At 33.1% G+C, this 22,979-nt stretch overlaps 1 protein-coding gene across 6 annotated transcripts; it reads right to left on the bottom strand.

Annotated features, from left to right (window-relative positions):
* Nucleotides 1-7,000: 7,000 nt before the first annotated feature.
* Nucleotides 7,001-10,994, bottom strand: LOC110661293 (uncharacterized). Of its 6 annotated transcripts, none has more exons than XM_058148503.1 (5): nt 10,898-10,994; nt 10,676-10,767; nt 9,653-9,768; nt 9,412-9,454; nt 7,001-9,329 (listed from the first exon to the last, which is right to left on the bottom strand). In XM_058148503.1, exons 4-5 carry the CDS (start codon nt 9,422-9,424, stop codon nt 7,201-7,203), a joined length of 2,142 nt encoding a protein of 713 aa, XP_058004486.1. In that variant the 5' UTR covers nt 9,425-9,454; nt 9,653-9,768; nt 10,676-10,767; nt 10,898-10,994; the 3' UTR covers nt 7,001-7,200. The 6 variants fall into 6 exon arrangements, with proteins under 6 accessions (XP_058004486.1, XP_058004487.1, XP_021675578.2 ...); XM_058148504.1 differs by having other exon boundaries at nt 10,676-10,762; nt 10,898-10,964; XM_021819886.2 differs by lacking the exon at nt 9,653-9,768.
* Between the last annotated feature and the right edge of the window lie 11,985 nt (nt 10,995-22,979).

The following is a 22,979-nucleotide window of genomic DNA, read 5'->3' as shown; positions in this document are numbered from 1 at the left end:
GTTAAATCTAGATAAGTGTATATTTAGAGTTAAGATTGGGAAGTTCTTAGGCTATATGGTATCAGAAAGAGGGATTGAAGCTAATCCAGAGAAGATTAAAGCAATCATGGACATGAAACCACCTCAGAGCATTAAGGAAATTCAGAAGTTGAATGGTCATGTAAGAATATTGGGTCAGTTTATGTCTTGTTCAGCTCAGAAATGTTTGCCTTTTTATCAAGCTTTGAAAGTAAGAATGCATTTCTAATGGGTGATGATTGTTGAGTAGCTTTCGATGAGTTAAAAGATTTTCTCACTAACCTACCTCTTCTTGAGTCTCCCAAGCCAGGGAAAGTCCTATTTTTGTATCTTGCAATTACTCAAGAAATGATTAGTTTGGTTTTATTTCAAGAAAAAGGTGGTGAGCAAAGGCCAATCTACTACAGCAGTCAAGTGTTGAAGGCGGCTGAGCTCAACTATCCAGCACTAGAAAAGCTCACTTTTGCAATACTATCAGCAACAATAAAGTTAAGACCATATTTCAAGTTGCACAATATGGAAGTCTAAACCAATTATCCTTTGTGAATGATATTATGCCCAGAGACATCAGGCCTCTTGGCCACATGGTAGGTGATATTAGGTGCATAAGACATCAAATATGTCCCTAAAACAATGCTCAAAGCTTAGACACTAGTTGATTTTGTTGTAAAAATGATGCCATCAGAATAAGAAGAAAAGGAATAAGGGAAGAATGGAAGGTTTGGGTCAATGGAGCTGTTAGATCAGTAAGAGCTGGGATTGAAATTGTGTTAGAAGGGCCTTATCACATTAAGCTCCATTATGTAGCTCGGTTAGCTTTCCAGGCCACCAATAATATGGCATAATATGAGGTATCCTGATAGCACTTCAGATTATGAAGGAGGTAAGAATCCCAAATGTTATTATCTCTTGCGACTCACAATTGGTTGTTAATCAATATCAGGGTAATTTCCAAGTTAAGGACTCAAACTTGGCAAAGTATGAAGCGAGAATTCAAAGATATATGTAGGAAATCCAATCTACTTCCGGAGAGGTGACCATCCTATAAATTTCAAGGTTAGAAAATAATGAAGCTAATGCATTGGCCAAGTTAGTAGCCTCAAGTGAGTAGCACTAAACCCAACCTATACCTTTGGAAGAGATTATTGTCCTAATTGTTAATTAAAAGGAGGCATTGCCAATTGATATTGGTACCACTTAGATGACCCTAACTTTTTGTTATCTAGACAATGGCGTATTACCTGATGATCCTCTTGAAGCAAGAAAGATGGTACAGAAGTTTTCTGGTTACATTATATTGGATGGATGGCTTTATAGAAGGTTCTTTTTGCTTGGTTAAAATGTATTACTTCTGAGGAGGGAATAGTGATTTTGGTTGACATTCACAAGGGATGGTGTAGTTATGAAGATGCTAGAACCATCGCCAAAAAAGTTCTTCATCAGGGATATTTTAACCTTCGACAGTAGACGTTGCCAAGGAATTGGTTTGAAAATGCAAAAAATGTTAGGAGCATAACTTTATCCCTTGAGTTTCGGCAAAAAATTTATCTGCTCTTTGGAGTCCATGGCCATTTTATCAGTGGGAAGGTCCATTTCCTAAGGCTTCGAGATCCAGAAAGTGTGTTATTTTGGCCATTGATCATTTTACTAAGCAGGCTAAGGCAAAAGCTTCACAGTTGATTACTGCTGATAAGGCTATCACCTTTGTAAGACACAATATTTTTAACAAATTTGGCATTCCCAAAGTAATTATTGTTGATAATGGCACTCAGTTTAGAAGTTGTAAGTTTAGATCTTGCTACTCAAAATGGGGCATTGATCTTCAGTTCACTTCCACTTATCATCCTTAAACCAATGGAATGACAGAACTCACTAATTGCACCATTTTGAATGGCTTGAAGCGTAGACTGGACAAAGCTAAAGGAAGGTGGCCAGATGAGTTACCATATTTTTTATAAGCATAGTGAACTACTCCCAGATCAACAATTAGGGAGACATCGTACTCTTTAGCATATGGCTCAAAAGCTATTATTCCTGCATAAATTAGCATGCTTAGTGCTTAGACTAAGAATCCTAAGATCACTACAAATGAAGATGATCTCCAATTTAATATTGACCAAGCTAAAGTCTTATGGTAATGTGCATACATCTTAATGGCAAAGTACAGACAGAGAATGGTTCGAATATATAACCAAAATGTGAGACACCAACCTTTCATAGTTGGCGATCTAGTCATGAAAAGGGCTGATGTCTTAGGAGGAGTAGTTAGGTCAGCTAGCTCGACAGTAATTGGGAAGGTGCCTATGTAATATCTAAAGTCATTCGCCCTAGCTCTTATAAGATTGCCTACCCAATGGTGGTGATCTATCATGGGCATGGAATATTTGTAATTTGCACAAATTTTATCTATAAAGACTTTTGCCTATTTGATATGACTAAACAATAAGGCAACCACAAATAAGGTGATCTTTTACCCATAAATGCCCTAACGTGGCACTAAGATGATCACTCACCCATAAATGCACAAGCATAGCACTAAGGCGATCTCTCACTCATAAATGCCCTAATGTGGCACTAACTCGATTGCTTGCCCAATTAATACCTTTAAGAGGTATTTAGGAGGGCACAAAGGTGATCTGTGGCCCCCATAATATTTTTAAGAGACATTTGGGCAATTTCTCATTTAAACCCTCAGGGGCGCTAAACGTTAGTGTTATTTTGGCCAATTACAATTCTTAGACGGTGATGGTAAAATGGTTTTACAGGGTGAAGTAATTATTAGTTTGACTACATTATGAAGGCAATCTATTGGCTCTAACATAACAGGATGGCCTTGATAAGTTAAAGTGATTTTTTTTAGAGAATTTTTTAAGTGCTTATTTTAGTTCAGGGAATTTTAAACCTAGCAAATAAGATAAGAAATAATAGAGTTCGAAAAATAATGGAAATACTTCATTAATTTAAAACAAGTTACAAAAGGAAACAAATCCACAAATAATTCAATACAATTTCAATTGGTGGGATGATTAGTCCTAGTTTGATTAAAAGCAGACGGGTTTTGGAACCCTATTGCCCCTCCTACTCCTTCACTCTCCTCAGGAGCCAAATCATCCATCCAGGAAAAATCTTCATTCAAGAATCTCTTATTGAGCTCTTTTAAGAGATCACTATAAGCGTCCATATAGACAGTTGCTAGTCTTTAGTTTACCTCAGACTCAGCGGTCTTTAGGTGACCTTTCAGCTCAACTAATTTCTTCTTTTCTACCTCTAAGGCTAATCTCTCCATCTCTAGCTTTTCTCGAAGTTTGTTGATGGTTGCTTCAGAAACTTTAAGGTCATTTGCCAACACCTCCATTTGAGAATTTTGGGCTGAGAGACGGGTTTTTAGAGCCATATATTCCTAACCCATTTGTTGGAAGGTGCCTTTGAGATGTTGTATCTTTTCCTAGGCCATGTGATTGATAGCAATGGCCTCCAATTTCAAACTACTTGAGTTGAGCAGTAGGTTCTTTAGACTCTTTTTTTCCAACCACTTCCAGTCCTCTGACAAATAGACAAGGCACTAGTACCCGAGAGAAGTCTTTATTGTTCTTCATAGACCAATGGCCAAGATCTACAAGCCAAGAGAGAATGGAATTCTACCACTGATCACACAAGGCACACTAGGTTCGTTGGTAGGATGAGTGGGAGTAGGCAATGATCCCAGTGGGTTAGGCGCAGTATGGTTCTTTTTTTAGGGAGGAGCTCATCCAAGCTGGGCTACTTTTGTCCTTTTAATTCGCGAATAAGTTGTGTAGTGTCATGTTTTTGAGTGCTCACCATCCCTGCACAAAACAAGCAATTACTAAGTATCGTAGTTGTAAGAACAAGAGTTTTCATAAATACCAAGGGAAGGACCAAAGTTGGCTAACTCTAGAGGTGTATCCATTTTGGCCACATAAGTGCTGAACCACCAGTTTAGTTCAGCTTATACGACCTTAGCAATCTTAAAATAGTCTTTTTTCCCTTACTCCTTAAGCTCGACTATTGATATTTCCTTGGTAAGATTAAGGTTGAGTGTTTTTTTTTTAACTAATTAGCTTGGTAATTCTAGTTTCGAAGAATCCCTTCCCAATTAGTTTGGCTTCGAAGAATAAAAAATCTTCCTTTCCAGTTTTTCAATAAAGATGGGAGATCAGCAAATAATTGACAATTGGGCTTTGCTTAGAAGAACTAGAATTCATCGTTCTTCTTAGCCTTTTCATTTTTCTTTGTGCCCAAGCGGTATAAGCTAGCGAAAACTTTTTCTATGGCTACCAGATGTTTGGCTTGGTATATTGCTCGGAAGCCCACTAGTAGTTGCCATGAGTTAGGATGAAACTTAGTGATTGAGAGTTGGTAATATTATATCACCTTTATATAGAAAGAATCCAAGGGGAATCTGAGTCCCGTGCTTAGTCGCTCTTCATAGATTATTATGTGATCCCCTCCTTCAAAGTAGTGATTAGTTCGGATATGGTCTTCACATGCTTTAGCTTCATATAGTTCTTTAGGGATGTGATATCGCAACATCAAAGAGGGTGGTTCAATGGGATTTACTTGGTGGCTATCTTGTTTATGCTTAGGAGTTTGATGTTTGGAGAGTGGAGGCGCATAAGTTGACGATTTTCCACAGCTGGTACCCACTATATTACTGACATCTGTCGCATCTCCCACCTCCATTTTTGTCAATAAAGAAGGATTGTTAGCCAATTTTTCTTATAGAGAGTTATCATAGTTTTTACCTCTGAATACTATTTCTTGTGTCTCTTGGCTATCTCTTTCACTCATGACTAATGAAAGGAAGGAATAAAGTAAAGGGAAAGCAGTTGAGTTTATGTGTTTAATTACTGAAGGGTCACCGGAAAGAGAAAGCCAATACCATGAACAAAGGGAGAAGGAAAGAGTAAGCGGCTGAAGGTTGAAGGAAGTGGTAAAGTAACTCTCAATTTTTGACAAGCAAATATATAGACCATTTTCAAAATTAAAATTCGAGTTAACTGCTAAAAGATGCATCTTGGAAATTGGAAAGGACATAAGTCTTTTATGTTTTTCAAGGGACAATTGTTAAATGTAGTTAATGCTGACACAATTTTATAGGATGCAATCTGAACCTAAAGATTCGGACTGTTGGGGGGACTAATGATATAATACGGATAAAAATCTGATCTGAATCGAATAGGGTTCGGGTCTTAAAACCCAAACCAAGATTAGACACTAGCGTTCGGACAAATAAGAAAGTGTTCAGATGAGGTAAGAAATATGAGGCAATATATGATTGGGTATGAAAGGAGTGATTGGATAAAAGAGAGGCATGTACCTATGAATAAAAGAGAGGCACAAACCTATGTTATATCCACGAATATATGACATGTTAGTTAACACCTCTGTAAAAAGAGAAATAAGTTGCCATAAAATCCCGATTAATTTGAAAAAAGCACTATCCTTTATTCTATAAATACAGGTGACAACAATATTGAGGATATGCAATTCTTTACCTTTTTTTGATTGATATATGCTCTTTCTTAGCATTTACCGAGTTGAGCATCGGAATGGCTTAGCTCAGGTCACCAACCTCATCCTTTCTCTTTGGTTTCAGGCAATGTTCGATCAGGTTTCGGCCCAAGAGTCCTAGATAACATCATTAATGAAACTAACTACTTAGTTTTTGTATTTTGAAAAATATGTTATTTTAATCCCTGTATTTTACTTCTATTAAACTATTTAGTACCTCCATTAAATTTTCATTATTCATACTATTCAAACTAATATTTAGTCTTTCTATTTTAAGAAAACTAATTAGTTAATAACTATATTTTGAAAAATACTATTATTTAGTCTCTCTATTTTAATAAAACTAATTAGTTGATCTATGTACAGTATTTTGAAAAATATATTCTTTGATAAAAATAAAATTTTGTTGTGTAGAGATTAAATATGAATTTATATATTTTTAAAAGATTTCTAATTCCTTGAATATTATCTTTGTGTTTTCTCTACTGAAAAATTATTTTCCTTGATATCTTAAAAATTTAAGGAAATTAATTAACTTCTTTGTTTTGATAACTTGTACTATTTAATGAGGGATAGAACAGTGTGAGTGTTGAGGAGAAGAAATATCGAAAGAAAGAAATAAAGAAGGATAAGAGAGAAATAAGGATGAGAGGATTCAAGTAGTTTAGACATAAAAAAAATAATTATAAGACTAAGTAGTTAATAGAGTCAAATTACAGAAACTAATTAATATATTTTTTTTAAAATATATGGATTAACTAATTAGTTTTATTAAAATAGAGAGATTAAATAGTAGTTTAACTAATATTGATCAATAAAAATTTTAATTATGAGAACAATTTAACATAAGCAAAATATAAAAATTAAATAATATATTTTTTAAAATATAAGTTAAATAATTAATTTCGTTAATATATAAGAATTAAGTAATAATTTATCTATAAAATAAAGATTTCCGTAAGTTTTGATACGAGACTAATGGTCCAATGTATGTATATTTTTGGAAAAAATGATTTCCGTGAGTTTTGAGTGAATTAAAATAAAAATTTTCAAATTAAGGTTAAATAGATTAATTTTTAAAAGAAAAATTAAAATATAACTTCATTTAATTTTTTTAATATTAAATAATTTTTGTTTATATGTTTTTAATTTTTTCATAATTTATTTTAATTTAAAATAATATATAATTTTTAATATTTAAACATTAAAAAAATAATATTTTATTATTAAAAAAAATTTATCAGATGAAAACTTATTTGACCATTAATTAAAAGTACAAAAGTTTATTTGATTTTTTTTCATATATTTTATAATTTTTAAGTTTATTAATTAAGTAAATTGGTTCGTTACAATATATTGAGCTTTATATTTATAATTTTCGATTGCAATTATATTTTTTATTGTATTTTTTGAAAACTTCAATTTTTAACACATCGATCAAAGTTGCAACTTTTCCTCATAAATTTCTCTAATAATTAATTATTTCTCCATTATAACTATCTAGCGATGTATTTTTAAAAATAATTGATATGTTTATACAGTACAATCCATATATGTAACTCTTCCATGCCCAAATGGGGCAACAAAAATGCCAAGCTCTAAATAATATTTCTTGATAAATTACAAACAATTATTTCTCCTCAGGAATGTTCAACTCCCAACCAACTTCACCCTTGCATTGCCTTTAGAAATCTGAAATTGTTCAGTAATACCCAGATGAGCCATCAATAGCCAGACATGAGTGAGCAGCTCCCCTCCTCCTGTGAGTTGCTTGGCATGGTTGTTTGATCCACACTGATTTGCAGCATAAGAAAGCATCTCTATCCACACACGATTTATCATCTCCCACTTCTTCTCACTTGTCCATTGCTCTTCTGTCTCCAAGGATTGTAAGAACTTGGCAAGCTTACTTGCGTCGAATAATACTGACTTGCTTCTATCTCCTTTCACTTGAGATGGAGGAAAATCAGTGTTCACCTCAAGCAATGCAGTGCAAGCTTTGTTTTCATCTGATATGTCCTTTTTTTCTTGAAAAAATTGGGTGGCCTCAGCACAGGTATCTTGAAATCTAATCTGCCCAATCCCTTTAGGAAGCATGAAAGGGCACATAACTAGAAGATACAACATGTATTCTGCTAAAGATTTGCTTTCTTTACATATTGGGGTTTCAATTACATTTGACTTTTTGTTTACATCCAAGTAAAAGCAGAGATCCGTGGCAATATGCCATAGAAGAATGCTCTGATCAAATTCTGCTTTGACACTCCAGCCAATCTTGTCAAAACAACCCATTTCTCTGAGTACCTGATCACCCCTTTGAGCACATAATTGCCTAGAAATGCTTATGTCCAGTTCATTCCTAGACTTCACCAAAAGTTGCTCAAACACCAGCTTTTTTAAATCGGGGCTGACAGCATCCAAGACTTTGAAGTGCCGCTTCTCTAGCATCTCATAAATGCATAAGAACCTGAAGATTCCACTGAACATGATTGGCTTATCATCGAGGCAAATTCTTATTAGATTGAATTTTGCAATGCAATTAGACCATCTCTTGTTCACAGATGGCGTAATATAAAAAGGTTGCAACCATGACTGGATATAGCAGATGGTCTTGTAGATGAGATCCACCAACAGATTTTTGTGCTTGCTTAGCCAAAGTAATGTCAAATCTGAGGAAAGTAGAACAATCATCTCATATACTTGTAAAGCAATAGCAGCAAACAGCAACACACAAGTTATGATTTTGTCAATTCTCGAATAAGAAGGCTTATCAATTATAAAAAAGGCTATGAGAGCAAAAATGGTAGAAGATAAACTGATAGTACGAAGAAAGCTGCCGCGATAATCATGTATCACAATTGCCTTGGTATAAAGCAAATTGTACATGAATCCAAGCTCAATCTCTATCACTTTGAAAGCTTTCTCCCAAGTCATGTGCTCATCATGGAAAAGGGACCTGCTACTCTTTAGGTCCTGGTAGCTGAGGATGAGATCAGCAAATAACCTCTTGAAAGTTTTAAAGCAATATGCAGCATCATGCAAGATTGCAGCGTCAGGGACAATGCTGTTTTCTACAGCTTTACAAGATTGACCCAGCACAATGGAAGCTTCATCAATCACTGGCTCCAGTGATACGTTGTTACCCTCAGCTATTAGTGAAGCGTAATAATCCATGAATTTAGCATAGCTATGTCCTGGATCAGGCCGAGGAAGCATGGATTTCCTGAACTGGTCAGTACTTGCAAATCGTAGAGCCCAAGTCCTCTCCCCACACTTGATGATTGCAACTATGAACATTGGAAGTGCTAGAAAGTTAAATGGACTTCCCATCCATGATCTAAGTAAGACATAAAATGCCCCCCCAAACTTGACAGTTAGCCCAAGCAATTGCCTCATCCATAATTCATTATCTTCCATTGAATAGGCTGTAATGGTGTCAGGACCACCAAGATGCAGAAGAAGAAATGGTGCCCAAAATGACATTATCACATACTTTGGATCCAGCAATCCGTTTTTATTGGTTGATTCCATATTGGAGAGAACACCAAGTGAAACATTTACAATCCAATCTGCCGACAGGTAAACAAGCCAAAGGACAATTGCCAGCCAATCTCGGGCAATGTACTTTCTTCGGTTTCCCAATACAATTAAGACCATCTGAATAGAGAGGCTGACCATAACTGCCCCACGGAGCTCCCATTCATTCCAAAGGTTCCGTATGCTTTCAGGGATGATTTCAATCAATCCCCTGTGGTTAATGAAGATCAAACTGCTAACAACTGGAGGCATGCAGCATCAGTCATAAAGAATAAAGATACAAATATTGATACATAGGCAATGGCAGAGAAGCAACAAGCATACCAGTAGATAGCATGGATTCTCTACTCTTTACTTTTGCAGCAACCTGATTCAAGAGAAAACGAAAGTGTTACTCAAGGTTTCAAAAATGCAAATTCTACTATAGATAAATGAAAAGCAATCAAGATATTGATTGTACACTCTCTTTCTTGTCTCAATATTAAGAATGACTGCATTCCGTTTCCATATAAATTATAATGCATGCGGACTACATCCAATGTTCAAAAGTGTAGTGACTACTAACGTGGATTATTAATCATGAACTGGAAACGACCTCAGCTCCTATAAGTTATTTTCTACAAATCAAAAGGAATTGCCCCTGCTGTCTCAGGGGCTGCCATCTGATTATTCACAATTGAGCTGCAAAAAAATTGGCATTAGGCCAACAACTTATGCAAATGAAGGTTGTGAACATGTGGATGGTAAGTTGGCTTTTAAATTAGCAATAGTTTATGGCAAAATTTCAAAAAATAAAAAGTCACCATCATTAGTCCTACTTCCCTAAACCAAAATCAATAGGACAATAGGATATAAAAGGCCAAAAGTTTGTAGTAATTTGCAATTATAGCCAAACATTCTCATTTTGAATAAAAAAATTCCAATCAAAATTGATTTAGAGTTGTCGACTAAACTTATAATTATAACTATAATTTTTAAAACAATCAATTAGGTTAATTAAAAAAAGTACAAATCTCTTTAGGGTATTTGGTTACCACAATTGTAATTTTGAGGCATTTGCTATAATTGTAAGTTTATGGCTTACCATTTTTGTAAGTTTATCATAATTGTAAGCTTAGTAGACAACTCTAAAGCAATTTTGGGTTTTAACTATAATTGCAGCTAATGTCAAATATTGTGATTTATGGTCCATAATTAAAACATTGGGCTATAATTGTAAAATAGCATATACATATCAATATCATTGAAATTTATTGGGGAAAGGATTCATAAAATACCAGAAATCTTCAGAATGTTACTAAAAGTTTCAACAAACTATATACTTTCAAAGTTTTTGATAGATTTAACTCTCAAAAAACATTGATAGAATAATAGCCCAAGTACACATAAGCTGCCAAAAGCTCTTTCATTGAATTCCTAAATCTGTAAGTTTGGAAAGCATTCAAGTTTAATAACCTACAGAATCAAGAAAAACAACAACAAGATAAGTGAAACCTACAAACAATAAAAGGTCAACAAATATAGAACTTAAGGAAACACTGCAAGATTTAAGGTATTAATACATCTTAACAATACAATTAGTAATAACCTGATAATGGGTTTGAGAACCCTCAATTCTTCCCACTTTTGGTAATTTCAGAACCTCCAAAAAGAATTTCTTTTGCTTGGCACCAAGCTAAGCTGCCACCACAACGGTTGCTACAATTAGCTTCGAGAAATAGTGAAGATTGCAAATCTTGCCAAAACACATCAAGAAATGGGAAAAGATGGAATTTTTAAAGCTCCTTAGTTGTGAGAAAGAAAGCCATACGAGTTTTAAATCTCTTTATCTTCGCTGCAATTTTAGGCGAGGGACATTTCCTCCTCCATGATTTTAACTGAAATTGCTGATTGGACAGGTCCCAAAGATCATAGGATTTACTTCAGCTAAGCTACGACGCCGTTTTTATTAAAGAGGTCTAGCCAGCTACGACGCCGTTTTAGTAAGGAGGTCCAGCTGAATGACTCAATAATTAGAAGAATTTTTATTTAGTGAAATCAATTTTATTGTACAATTTTTCCAGTAATTGATATTGACTATAATTTCACGTAACTTTACATACATTACTTTTTATTTTATGTGAATATGATTAAGTATGGCGACTATTAAAATATTTATGAAAATTAGTCTATTTGATTAATATTTTTAAAATTTAAATTTATCTCAAATTTGATTTCAATTTATTTTCTTCTATTAAATTCGATCCAAATTTAATTATCCATTAAAAAATTTATATTTATTTAATTTTATATATTTTAATTAATAATATATATATATATTATTTTTTAATAATTTATATTTTAAAAAATTAATAATTTAATAAAATATTTTAAATAAAATATAATATATAAAAATTTATTAATATTATTATAAAAAATTTATTTTAAATTTAATTAAATATGTGTATAAATAAATTAATTCAAATTTAAATTATAAATAACCAACGTATAAAATTCAAACTTGAGTATTATCCTTCAAACTTAAATCCCTTTCTTTTTTGCAAAGATTATATTTCACATTTAAAGTTTTAAAGTTTTTGTATTATCATTAACGATATATATTTGAAGGGTTAAGTAAAAAAATAAAGTTTATATATTTTTCTTAATATCATATATATATATATATATATATATATATATATATATATATATATATATATATATATATATATATATATATATATATATATAACTCCGCCTAAGTAGTTTGTGCTTAGCCGGTCCCAAGCCTGGATAAAGGAGGAGGGTTGCGGTAGGTGACAACCAGCGTAAAAATTTCGTCACACCCTATGATATGGATTCAAATGATATAAACGTTGGGGCGTCCTCTACTAACGATGCGCTACATCGGAGCCCGGGTGTAGTGAGAAATATGCAAGGGTGTAGGGTGTTCACTGAAGCGGCAGCGCCATGCCGGCGCCCGGGTGTGGTGTTAAGTGAGCAAGGGTTCCCACATCATGGACGGGTGTGGGTAAAGAAGTTAGTCCATAGGACAGATAGTAGAATAAATGGCGGAACAGAACACACGATAGACATAGAAAACAATAGAAGATATCATAGAAGGAGACCAATTAGGAAGGAGCAGGATAGGAGGAGGATCAGGGTTGGTACTTGGAATGTTGGATCACTTACAGGAAAATTAATGGAGCTTGTGGATACCTTGGAAAGGAGAAGGGTTAATATTGCTCGCATTCAGGAGACTAAATGGGTAGGAGAGAAAAGTAAGGAAGTGGGTAATTCAGGATACAAACTGTGGTTTACCAGAAAGGAGAGAAACAAGAACGGAGTGGGCATAATCATAGACAGGATATTGAAAGACTCAGTAATAGCTGTGAAAAGAGTAGGAGATAGAATTATACTAGTAAAGCTAGTACTAGAAGGAGAAACAATAAATATAGTTAGTGCTTATGCCCCACAAATAGGACTAGACAGTGAGAGTAAACAAATGTTTTGGGAAGATATGGATGATTTAATGCAAAGCATACCGAATGAAGAGAATGTTTTCATTGGTGGAGATTTGAATGGGCATGTAGGAAGTGATAGATAAGGTTATGAGAATGTTCATGGAGGTTTTGGTTTTGGCAGTCGAAATGAGGAGGGAAAAAGCATTCTGGATTTTGCTATGGCATACGACCTAATACTAGCAAATACCTACTTTATAAAAAGAGAGTCACATTTAGTGACTTTCAAAAGTGGGCAACATAGAAGCCAAATCGACTTCCTCTTAACTAGGAAGACAAATAGAGCTCTATGCAAGGATTGCAAGGTCATTCCAGGAGAGGCTTTAACAAGTCAACATCGGTTGGTGGTCTTGGATGTCAAGTTTAGGAACAATTCAAGTAAGGTCAGAAAAAATAGTGTAGCTCGAACAAAGTGGTGGGAGTTCAAAGGAGTAAAGCAAGTGAAGTTCAAAAACGAGCTTCTTGAGTCCGAAGTATGGAAGCTGGATATGGAGGCAAATGATATGTGGATACAGATGGCATCAAAGATTAGAGAAGTAGCTAGAAAAGTACTTGGAGAGTCTAAAGGACATGGACCACCCTCAAAAGAGAGATGGTGGTGGAATGAGGAAGTACAAAAGGCAGTGAAGAGAAAAAGGGAATGGTATAAGAAATTACCTAAATGTGATAATAATGAGGCATATGAACAGTACAAGATAGCAAAGAAAGAGGCAAAAAAGGCAGTTAGTCAAGCAAGAGCACAAGCCTTTGAAAAGTTATATGAGAAACTTGAAACTAAAGAAGGGGAGAAAGATATTTATAGATTAGCAAGGAGGAGAGAAAGGAAATGTCAAGATCTCAATCAAGTTAGGTGCATTAAGGATAAAGAAGGAAAAGTGTTGGTGAAAGATGAGGACATTAAAGAAAGATGGAGAAATTATTTTAATGATCTCTTTAATAATAGTCAAAATGGTAATAGTGTGAATATAGATTATAAAACAACAGAAAAGAATGTGAATTATACTAGAAGGATTAGATCTTTAGAAGTAAAGAAAGCACTTAAGAGAATGAAAGTGGGTAAAGCCTGTGGACCCGATGAAATACCAATTGAAGTGTGGAAGTATTTGGGAGATATGGGAGTGGAATGGTTAACTAAATTATTTAATAAGATTCTAAACTCAAAGAAAATGCCTGATGAATGGAGGAAGAGTATTTTAGTACCTATTTTTAAAAATAAGGGAGACATAGAGAGTTGCTCAAACTATAGGGAAATTAAACTCATGAGCCATACTATGAAGTTGTGGGAGAGAGTTGTGGAGCATCGACTACGTCATGATACTTCTATCTCTCTCAATCAATTTGGTTTCATGCCCGGTTGTTCTACTATGGAAGCGATCTTTCTCATTAGAAGCTTGATGGAGAAATATAGAGATGTGAAGAAAGATCTACACATGGTTTTTATTGATTTAGAGAAGGCTTACGATAGTGTTCCAAGAGAGGTCTTATGGAATGTGTTAGAACAAAAGAGGGTATCTATTAGGTACATACAAGTATTGAAAGATATGTATGAAGGAGCAACTACTATTGTGCGCACATGGGGAGGGGACACAAGAGATTTTCCGATCTCAATTGGATTATACCAAGGATCAGTAATAAACCCTTACCTTTTTACATTAGTTTTAGATGAACTGACGAAACATATACAAGAGAGTATTCCTTGGTGCATAATGTTTGCGGATGATATTGTTCTGATAGATGAGACACGAGAAGGAGTCAATAGAAAGCTAGAACTTTGGAGAAGTACTTTAGAGTCAAAGGGTTTTAAGTTAAGTAGAACGAAGACAGAATACATGCATTGCAGGTTCAGTGAAGGCCAAACTGGTGATAGGGAAGGAGTTAGTTTGAATGGAGTGATACTGCCCTAAAGTAATCACTTTAAATATCTAGGCTCAGTCCTTCAAGTAGATGGGGGATGTGAGGAGGATGTTAGTCATAGGATTAAAGCCGGATGGTTGAAGTGGAGACGTGCCACGGGAGTTTTATGTGATCGTAAGATTCCCAATAAATTGAAAGGAAAATTTTACCATGTACCATACGACCGGCTATGTTATATGGTAGTGAGTGTTGGGCACTGAAAGAGTCGTATGCATCTAAGATAAGAGTTGCAGAGATGAGAATGTTAAGGTGGATGAGTGGCCATACTAGACTAGATAAAGTCCGTAATGAGAGTATTAGAGAAAAGGTAGGAGTTGTGCCAATTGAAGATAAGTTGAGAGAAGGGAGATTGAGGTGGTTTGGTCATGTGAAGCGTAGACATACGGAGGCTCCAGTTAGACAAGTAGAGCACATTAGGTTAGAGGATAGAAAGAAAAAAAGGGGTAGACCTAAATTGACTTGGAGTAGAGTAGTACAACATGACCTAGAAGCACTACACATTTCTGAGAATTTAACCCAAAATCGTTCAGAGTGGAGAAAGCGAATCCATATAGCCGACCTTAAATTTTTGGGACAAAGGCTTAGTTGAGTTGAGTTGAGTTGTATATATATATATATATATTTTCAATCAATTATGTCCTTTATTTTTCAAATTGAGCCTAATTAATTCAAAGTAAACACCGTCAAGGAGCCTTTTTTCCGTTTATTCATTTATTTATTGAGTCTTTATACTTCAATTTGTAGACAATAAGCTCAAAAAAGAACACTTATTTTATGCGTGAAGAACACGAGGCTCAATAACAAGTTCAAAGGCTCAATGTGATCAAATTAAAGTATAGGGACTAATTAAAAAAAAAAACTAAAAGTATAGGGCTTAAAACTGGTTTTTCCAATATAAAACATTGAAGTTCAGATGTGAATATTATATTTCTTAATGCATTAATAAAATAATATCATTTTTATTAAATTGTGGAATAATTTAACAATTTATATAACTTAATTTGATTCAGTTGTCAAAAAAATATAACAGATTTAAGTTCGAGTTTTCATTTTTCCAATCTCTTAAAAAAAAAATAACAACTAACTTCCCTAAAAGGGCAATGCAATATGTAGAATATTGAGATGATATAAATATATTTTAATTATAAAATTTATTGTGATTAATAATTAAAATAAAAAATATATATTTTTAATATATTTAATTAAGCACAAGTTAGAAACACAAAGGTTATAATAATTCAAGCCCATCCTCTTCATTTATATAGATTATAAAAAATTTCTAATCAAACCAAACTCTGATACGGTGTGTGTGTGTGTGTGTGTATATATATATTGTGTTTTATAAGTGTTGCGATCCATGGAAATTTCTTGTGGTATGGACCTGTAAAATAAAAAATAAATAGGTTAAAGATCCACCGGATATGGATCCGATGAAAACCTTTCAGCATTTAAGTTAGAGCTAGCATAAAAGAATAGTATATTAAATTGATTAGGAAGAAAGAACATCTAATCTCTTTATATAGGATATATATAATAGTTAGTTATAGTAAGTCAACTACGTAATTATGTAGATATTATTAGCTAACATAATTATAGGATTATATTTCTATTTATAGTGCATAATTATAAGTATCGCTATATTTGGCAATCCTTGGCAGGATTGCTTATCTTTAATCAAGATTCTTTCATTTTATCAAGTGAGTCTTATAGTGGTTGAACCAATTAAACCATTAAATATCATTAGGATCATAGGCTATTCAAAAACCCGAGTTATTGAATTAATTATATATATTTTGAAGAGCTATATAATTAGTCCCCCCTCCCCCCCCCCCCCCTCCTATGTCACGACCCAACCTATGGGCAGGACCGACACTAGGATTTGGGCTGACATAAAGCCCCCAAAAGCCCGTAGTAAGCATTACTATTCCCAAACCAATGACTAGACCCATAATTTATGCCCAATATACATATAAAAATAATTTAAATTAAAATATTATAATTTTATTTCGGACCAACTTAGTCCAATAATTATCAAAAACTCAAAATAGGGGAGCCCGGCTCAAACCGATTATAGCCTTTACAAATTGTTTAAGTATCATACAAATCTTTATTTATTAACCTCAAAAATTTAAATTAACACAATTCCTAATAGGGTCTATACTACTGCTAACACATGCGGAGCTCTAGATTTCAAATTTAGAAAAATAATAAAAACAATTAAATAATCGACGTTAAACTTTCAAGGAAGAAAGTAGGTTGCTCTGTAAAAGAATTCCTCCTGTAACCTGGAAAAATAGGTGAACAGAAGTGAGCGTTTGACTCAGAGAGTAAAATACTAATTTTAACCACAAATTCTATAAGCAACTAAAGCTAATTCATCCTAAGGAATGGAATGCAACATCATCATAATTTTCATACCAACCATATCATAGCAGTAAAAAGGCAATTTGGAGCACTCACCCACTCAAAACTGTTCAAACAGTACATATATGGGAGCTGATCCCCTATACAGCTCTCTTAAACCAACCTCTACCAGTGAGTGTCTCTCAAGTCGGACTTTCGCTTAATAAACAAAATGCGAGGTCCCAGCAAGTGTCTCTCAAGTCTTGTCTACCCTGACTTATCTATAAAGGATCGGGTCCCAGTGAGTGTCTCTCAAGCCATGTCTACCCATCCTTCCATATCTAATACCATACCACATGCACGCCAACGCACGCACACTGCCCCAAATTACTACAAATAACATTCATGGCACTTCATCAATTAAGAATGCAATATAAAACGTGCCTAGGGTCTAACTACATAGATACATATTTATAAGCGATGCATGGACATGCTTGAACATATGATAATATTGAAATTATAATTAAAATTAATATTTTACTCACAGTACACCAGAGATTACTGTAGAGGTTGGGTGAAGGAAGATGGTTGACCCTGATCACCTACGTAATTTTATTGTGAATTTATTAGTGCTAATTCAAATAAAAATAAATTTAAAGAGGCAAACACATCCTAATTTATGCCGAAAATTCGACAGAGTTTCCTCTGTACTTAGGAACTACCCAACCTACAAAAAGATTCAAAGAATACTTCTAAATCTCAATTTTCACAATCACATCTCATCAACGTCATATAGCCCATCCTGGGCCCTCCAACACAGTCAATAGTCATAAACTTGAAAAATTATGTTTTAGTCCCTATAATTGACATTTCATAAAAATTTACTCAGACAAGCTCTAAAAATTCTAAAATTTTTGCCCCGCGGTCCTTAATAATATTATAAGGCTATTGCAAAAGAAATTATAATTTTCTGATCATCCACGAATATTTTATGAATTTTATTCTAAATCGGTATTAGCCGAAAATAAGCAACTTGGAGTTCGAGTTTACCTATGCCAATTATGGCACCTAGAACGCATTCAGAATGTTTGAAAATGCTAGGATTGACTATAATATCGATCACGTTCTGAGACGGGCTGCCAGGCAGCCGGATCTGGCTAAAAATGTGGTCCCGATGCCGGTGAGCTATCCTCGATCCGATTGCACCTAAATTAAGTCCAAATTGTATTAATAATTATCATAAAATTATTTTTAAGTTTTGGGAATCGAAAAAGTGCGAAAATCTCACCAAGCGATCTAGACCGTCTGATTATCGCATTTTTCAAACGATGTCCGATCGGAGCAGGACCGGTCCTATCTCAAAGATTTCGTAATCCTGAGTCCATCGATGGTCTCAAATTTTTGATCTGACGGTCGGATCACTAGGAAAATGGCCGGAAAGCCACTGCCCAATTTTTCTCTCTCCTCTTTCTCTCTCTTCGTTTCTTGCCGGAAACTCCACCATTCCGGGTATGGCTGGTCGGCAAATGGAGTTGGGTTCATGGGGAGTAGGTGGCAGCTTGGATCACTGGCGTTGGTGGCTGGAATCAACAGAAAAATGGCCTGACTTTCTCTCTCTCTATCTGTCTCTCTTCTTTTTCCTTTCCTTTCTTCTCTCTCTCTCTCTTCCTCCCTGCTGCCTGTTGCTGTGGCTGCTACTGCCTGACGTTGTCCTGAGGTGGGGGAGTCCCATCGGTGCCTCGCCAGCGCTGGTGCTGGCCGGCTGGCCGAAAAGCGAGAGGGAGAAAGTGAGGGGGAGGGGTGACGCGAGAGAGGGGAGAGGAGGCTGCTGCTGCTGTGTTTTTAATTTTCTAATTTTTTTTTTCTTTTAACTACATAGCTAGTCCCTCAACTTCTTAGAAGTTTACATTTAGGTCCAACATTATTTTATTATGTTAAAGTTTAATAAAACTCTAGTAATGATAAAATAAATATAATCTAGAAAAATTTAATTATTTTATTCTTATTTAATAAATTAACTTTAATTAAATTATTTATTATTAATTAATTTTTTATTATTATTATCTTCCTTTATTTAAAAATCAATTCAAATAAATCCTATAATATTAATAACATAATATTTTCTTTTCATTTTATTTATAATTTAAAAATTTTGGGTTGTTACACCCTCTTTCTCGAGTAAAAATCTTTAGGTTCATTTACATGTTAAAGCTTTGGTTATCACCCTAATTTTTTTTTAGTGCAAACTATCGTCTTGATAAACTTGATAATGGTAGAATTTTCACCTTAGATGGATTTGCATCTTTGATTTGCTTAGTTTGGTAAACTATTCCTTAGGTGGACTTGCACCTTTAATTTGCTTACTTGGTGGGCCATCATTTTTTATGGGGTAAGCATCTTTATTTTAGCCTAACAGATTATCATCGTAGATGAGCTAAGTATCTTTATTTTAGCCTGACAGACTATCACCGTAGATAGGCTAAGCACATTTGTTTTAACCTAACGAACTATCGTTGTGGATGAGCTAAGTACACTTAGATTTTTTAGCCTGGCGAACTATTGCTGTGGATGGGCTAAACACTCTTTATTTTAGCCTGATAGACTATCACTGTGGATAGGCTAAGCATCCTTAGATTTTTTAACCTGGCGGACTATCGCAATGGATGGGCTAAGCACCGTCAATTTATTTAGTTTGACAGACTATTTTCGTAGATGAACTAAGCACCCTTTAAAATTTATCTGCAAAAATAATGCTTGTACAAATATTTTTTATGTAGATAATCCATATATTGCATATTGTAAACTTATCCACAAATTCTCAATAAATAGTATTATAAAAGGAATGTATAATGTACATTTCCAAGGGATTTACCAACTAATTTTGATAAAAAAAAATAAGGGACTTCAGGTTTAAAGAATATTTGAGAGTGATATGTTATTCATAAACATATATTCATATATACATAGTTATAAAATAAATTTTAATTTCAATCACATCTAAATTCTACAGTATAATAAGTATGAGCTAAATAGAAATAAAAAACAATGCTAGATCATAAAAATTAGAACGATAAATTTTAAAATAATTTCAGGTGCCTCCAATTATCATTTATCTTGAAGACAAACTTGGACTATAATTTAATCTAATGGAGCTTATGCTATTGCCCCCAAATAATTCTAAAAATTAATATTTAGAATCATATAATTTTTTCAAGTCCCATTAAACTAAAATATAATCATAATTTCTATTCGTTTAAAGTCAAGCAATGGATTTAATTTTGATAATAATAGAATTATGTGTCAAGAAAATTGACTGAAATTCATATAACATTGATTGGAAGCATTAGAGATAATTTTCAATAAAACACAGCAATGACTCAAAATACAAAACTAAAGGTGTAGTGATGGACTTATTAAATGTGTCTCTTTTATAGCAATTAGTATAAATCAAGACTATTTCCTTACCATAGAAACATTGGCAATTTTGTAAAATAAACAAAAATTATCAAATAAGAATTTTTATAAGTTTAAATAATTTGAAAGTTCTGGAACTTCACAATGATTTCCCGTCAATTGTTAAACTATTAAAAATATTCCATAGCAATTGAAAATGTGATGGTTTTTTTTTTCCTTAATGTTAAATCTTTGTAAAATAAAATATGAAAATACCACATGAAGCATATTGGTTATATATTGGCAGTAATAGCAAAGAAGAAAGAGTGATGCAATGATAAAACATTTATACTTACTACAAGAAGAATGCCATTGATTGATTGTCGAATATGATGTACAGCCCTTTGGCAAATTCAAAACAAAACTCATATGACTGTAAATAAATTTTTTAAATCGTACCTAAGTAAATTTAAAAATTTCTTTAACATGATAAAAAAAATTTTGGCTGGGTTGTTGCAAACCACAAGCCATCCTCTCACTTGATTCATTCTCATATTTTGAGTTTAGAATATAAAGAATATAAAGAAGAGACACAACTTGTTGTGTTGTTTGCCACAGACAGTGCCACTGTTGCGATCTATGGAAATTTCTTGTGGTATGGACCTGCAAAATAGAAAATAAATACGTCAGAGATCCACCGGGTTTGGACCCAATGAGAACCCTTCGACAGTTAAGTTAGAGCTTGTATGAGATAATAGTATATTAGATTAATTAAGAAGAAAGAATATACTTTCATAGATGATCTGATCTATTTATATAGGATATAAATAATAGTTGATTATGGTAAGTCAACTATGTAATTATATAGATATTATTAGCTAGCATAATTATATGATTATATTTCTATTTATAGTGCATAATTATAGGCATTGCTTCATTTGACAATCATACCAAGATTACTTATCTTTAATCAAGATTTTTTCCTTTTATTGAGTGAGTCTTACAGTGGTTGAACCAATTGCACGAATCTCATGATTGAACCATTAAATATCATTAGGCTCATAGGCTATTCAAAAACCCGAGTTACTGGATTAATTATATATATTTTGGAAGTTATGTTAGTAAGAAAGGTAGATCTGTAGGATGGATTGATGAGGAGGTGGGGTTTTATTTCAGGGGTGTCAACAATTCTTGGAAGTCTTCAATCAAGTACAAGAATCATACAATTGCTAGGTTTGTGGATAAATCATCTAAGAGTGGAATTTTATACAAAAGTTCATTGCAAACCAGGGGTGGCAAGTATGGTCACTGCCCAAAAAAATAACACAATAAAATTAATGTATGTATAATAATTTTACTATAATTATTGATTGTGATGAGTTCCATTATAATCAATGATTATAAATAAACCATTGTATGTACAATAATTTTATTGTAATCGTTGATTGTGGTGGTTCCTACCATAATCAATGATTATAATTAAACTATTATATGTAAAATATTGCACCAAGTTTCACTGTCCCTGGTAAAAATAATAATAATAATAAATAAATAAATACAGAGTTTATTAATGCTTTTTATTGTGTGGATTCATTCTACCCCATAGCTGCACTTATAGTTTAATTCAAATTTTTTCTTTTTCAATATTTAAATCTAATTATTATCAATTATTAACTTAGCACATTTCATGATTCAAACTCTTAATTAAATAAACATTTTAGTTCATTAATATAACAAATCATAATTATATAATTATATGTGTGTGTGTGTGTGTATACACCTTATAAGTCCAAGATCCCAAGACTCAACTCTAACTTTCTTTTATATCCATTCTCTAATATAATTCTCTACTTTTTTTTTTTTCCTTATTTTATTCTATTTCATAATTAAAATTGATAATTTCATTTATATGATTTTTATTTACTTTGATATTTAGTATAGATGGATGAAAAATTTAATGAAAATTTTTATTAACTTTAATGACTTGTATTTTATTTTGGTAATTATATTCATGTATAAATTGTGAATTTATAAAATTGTTGCTTTATAATTTGTGTTACATCTTACCCCTCTGTAAGGTATAACATGATCCCGTAGTATACTTAATGAATTACCGAACTTCGCCTACCAATAACCCATTAAATACATTACAAGGGATTTTAAAACAATTTTATCTCTTTTGAAGGTGGCGAACATTTTTGGTAGGAATTAAAAACTTTTATTTGAAGTTAAACCACATATCAAATTTTCAATCAATTTAAAGTTTCCGCAAATTTTATAAAAATTTTGGCAGAATACTGTCTATAATTGGGAAAAATCAGTTCTTCAAAACTTGTGAAAACACTCCCAATAATTTCATTTCTCAACCCCAACCACCAATATATTCTCAAATCAATACAATTCAACCAAATTTCAATTCAAAATTCACAACTCAAAATTTTTTTTAAAATAATTCGATAAACTTATAAACGTTGAATTAAATTAAATTTACATACACAATTTAATTTACAGATATAAAAATAAAAAAGATAGTATTATTATAATTTACTGTACAACTGCTTAATTTTACATTAACACATATGACACTAAACTATTTACATCAAAATAAACTACAAGGGTATCAACAAATACCCGTACAAAAATCTTCAAACTTTTCTCCTCTCTTACTGTAGTAGCTCACTCTGCTGCTATGTCCTTTTCTCTATATGCGATAACAAAATAAAGCTATCGCTGAGTAAATTT

This window comes from Hevea brasiliensis, chromosome 6, assembly GCF_030052815.1.
Source record: "Hevea brasiliensis isolate MT/VB/25A 57/8 chromosome 6, ASM3005281v1, whole genome shotgun sequence".
Taxonomy (NCBI): domain Eukaryota; kingdom Viridiplantae; phylum Streptophyta; class Magnoliopsida; order Malpighiales; family Euphorbiaceae; genus Hevea; species Hevea brasiliensis.
Note: the sequence above shows the minus strand (reverse complement) of the source record. Positions and strands in the feature narration are given on the sequence as shown.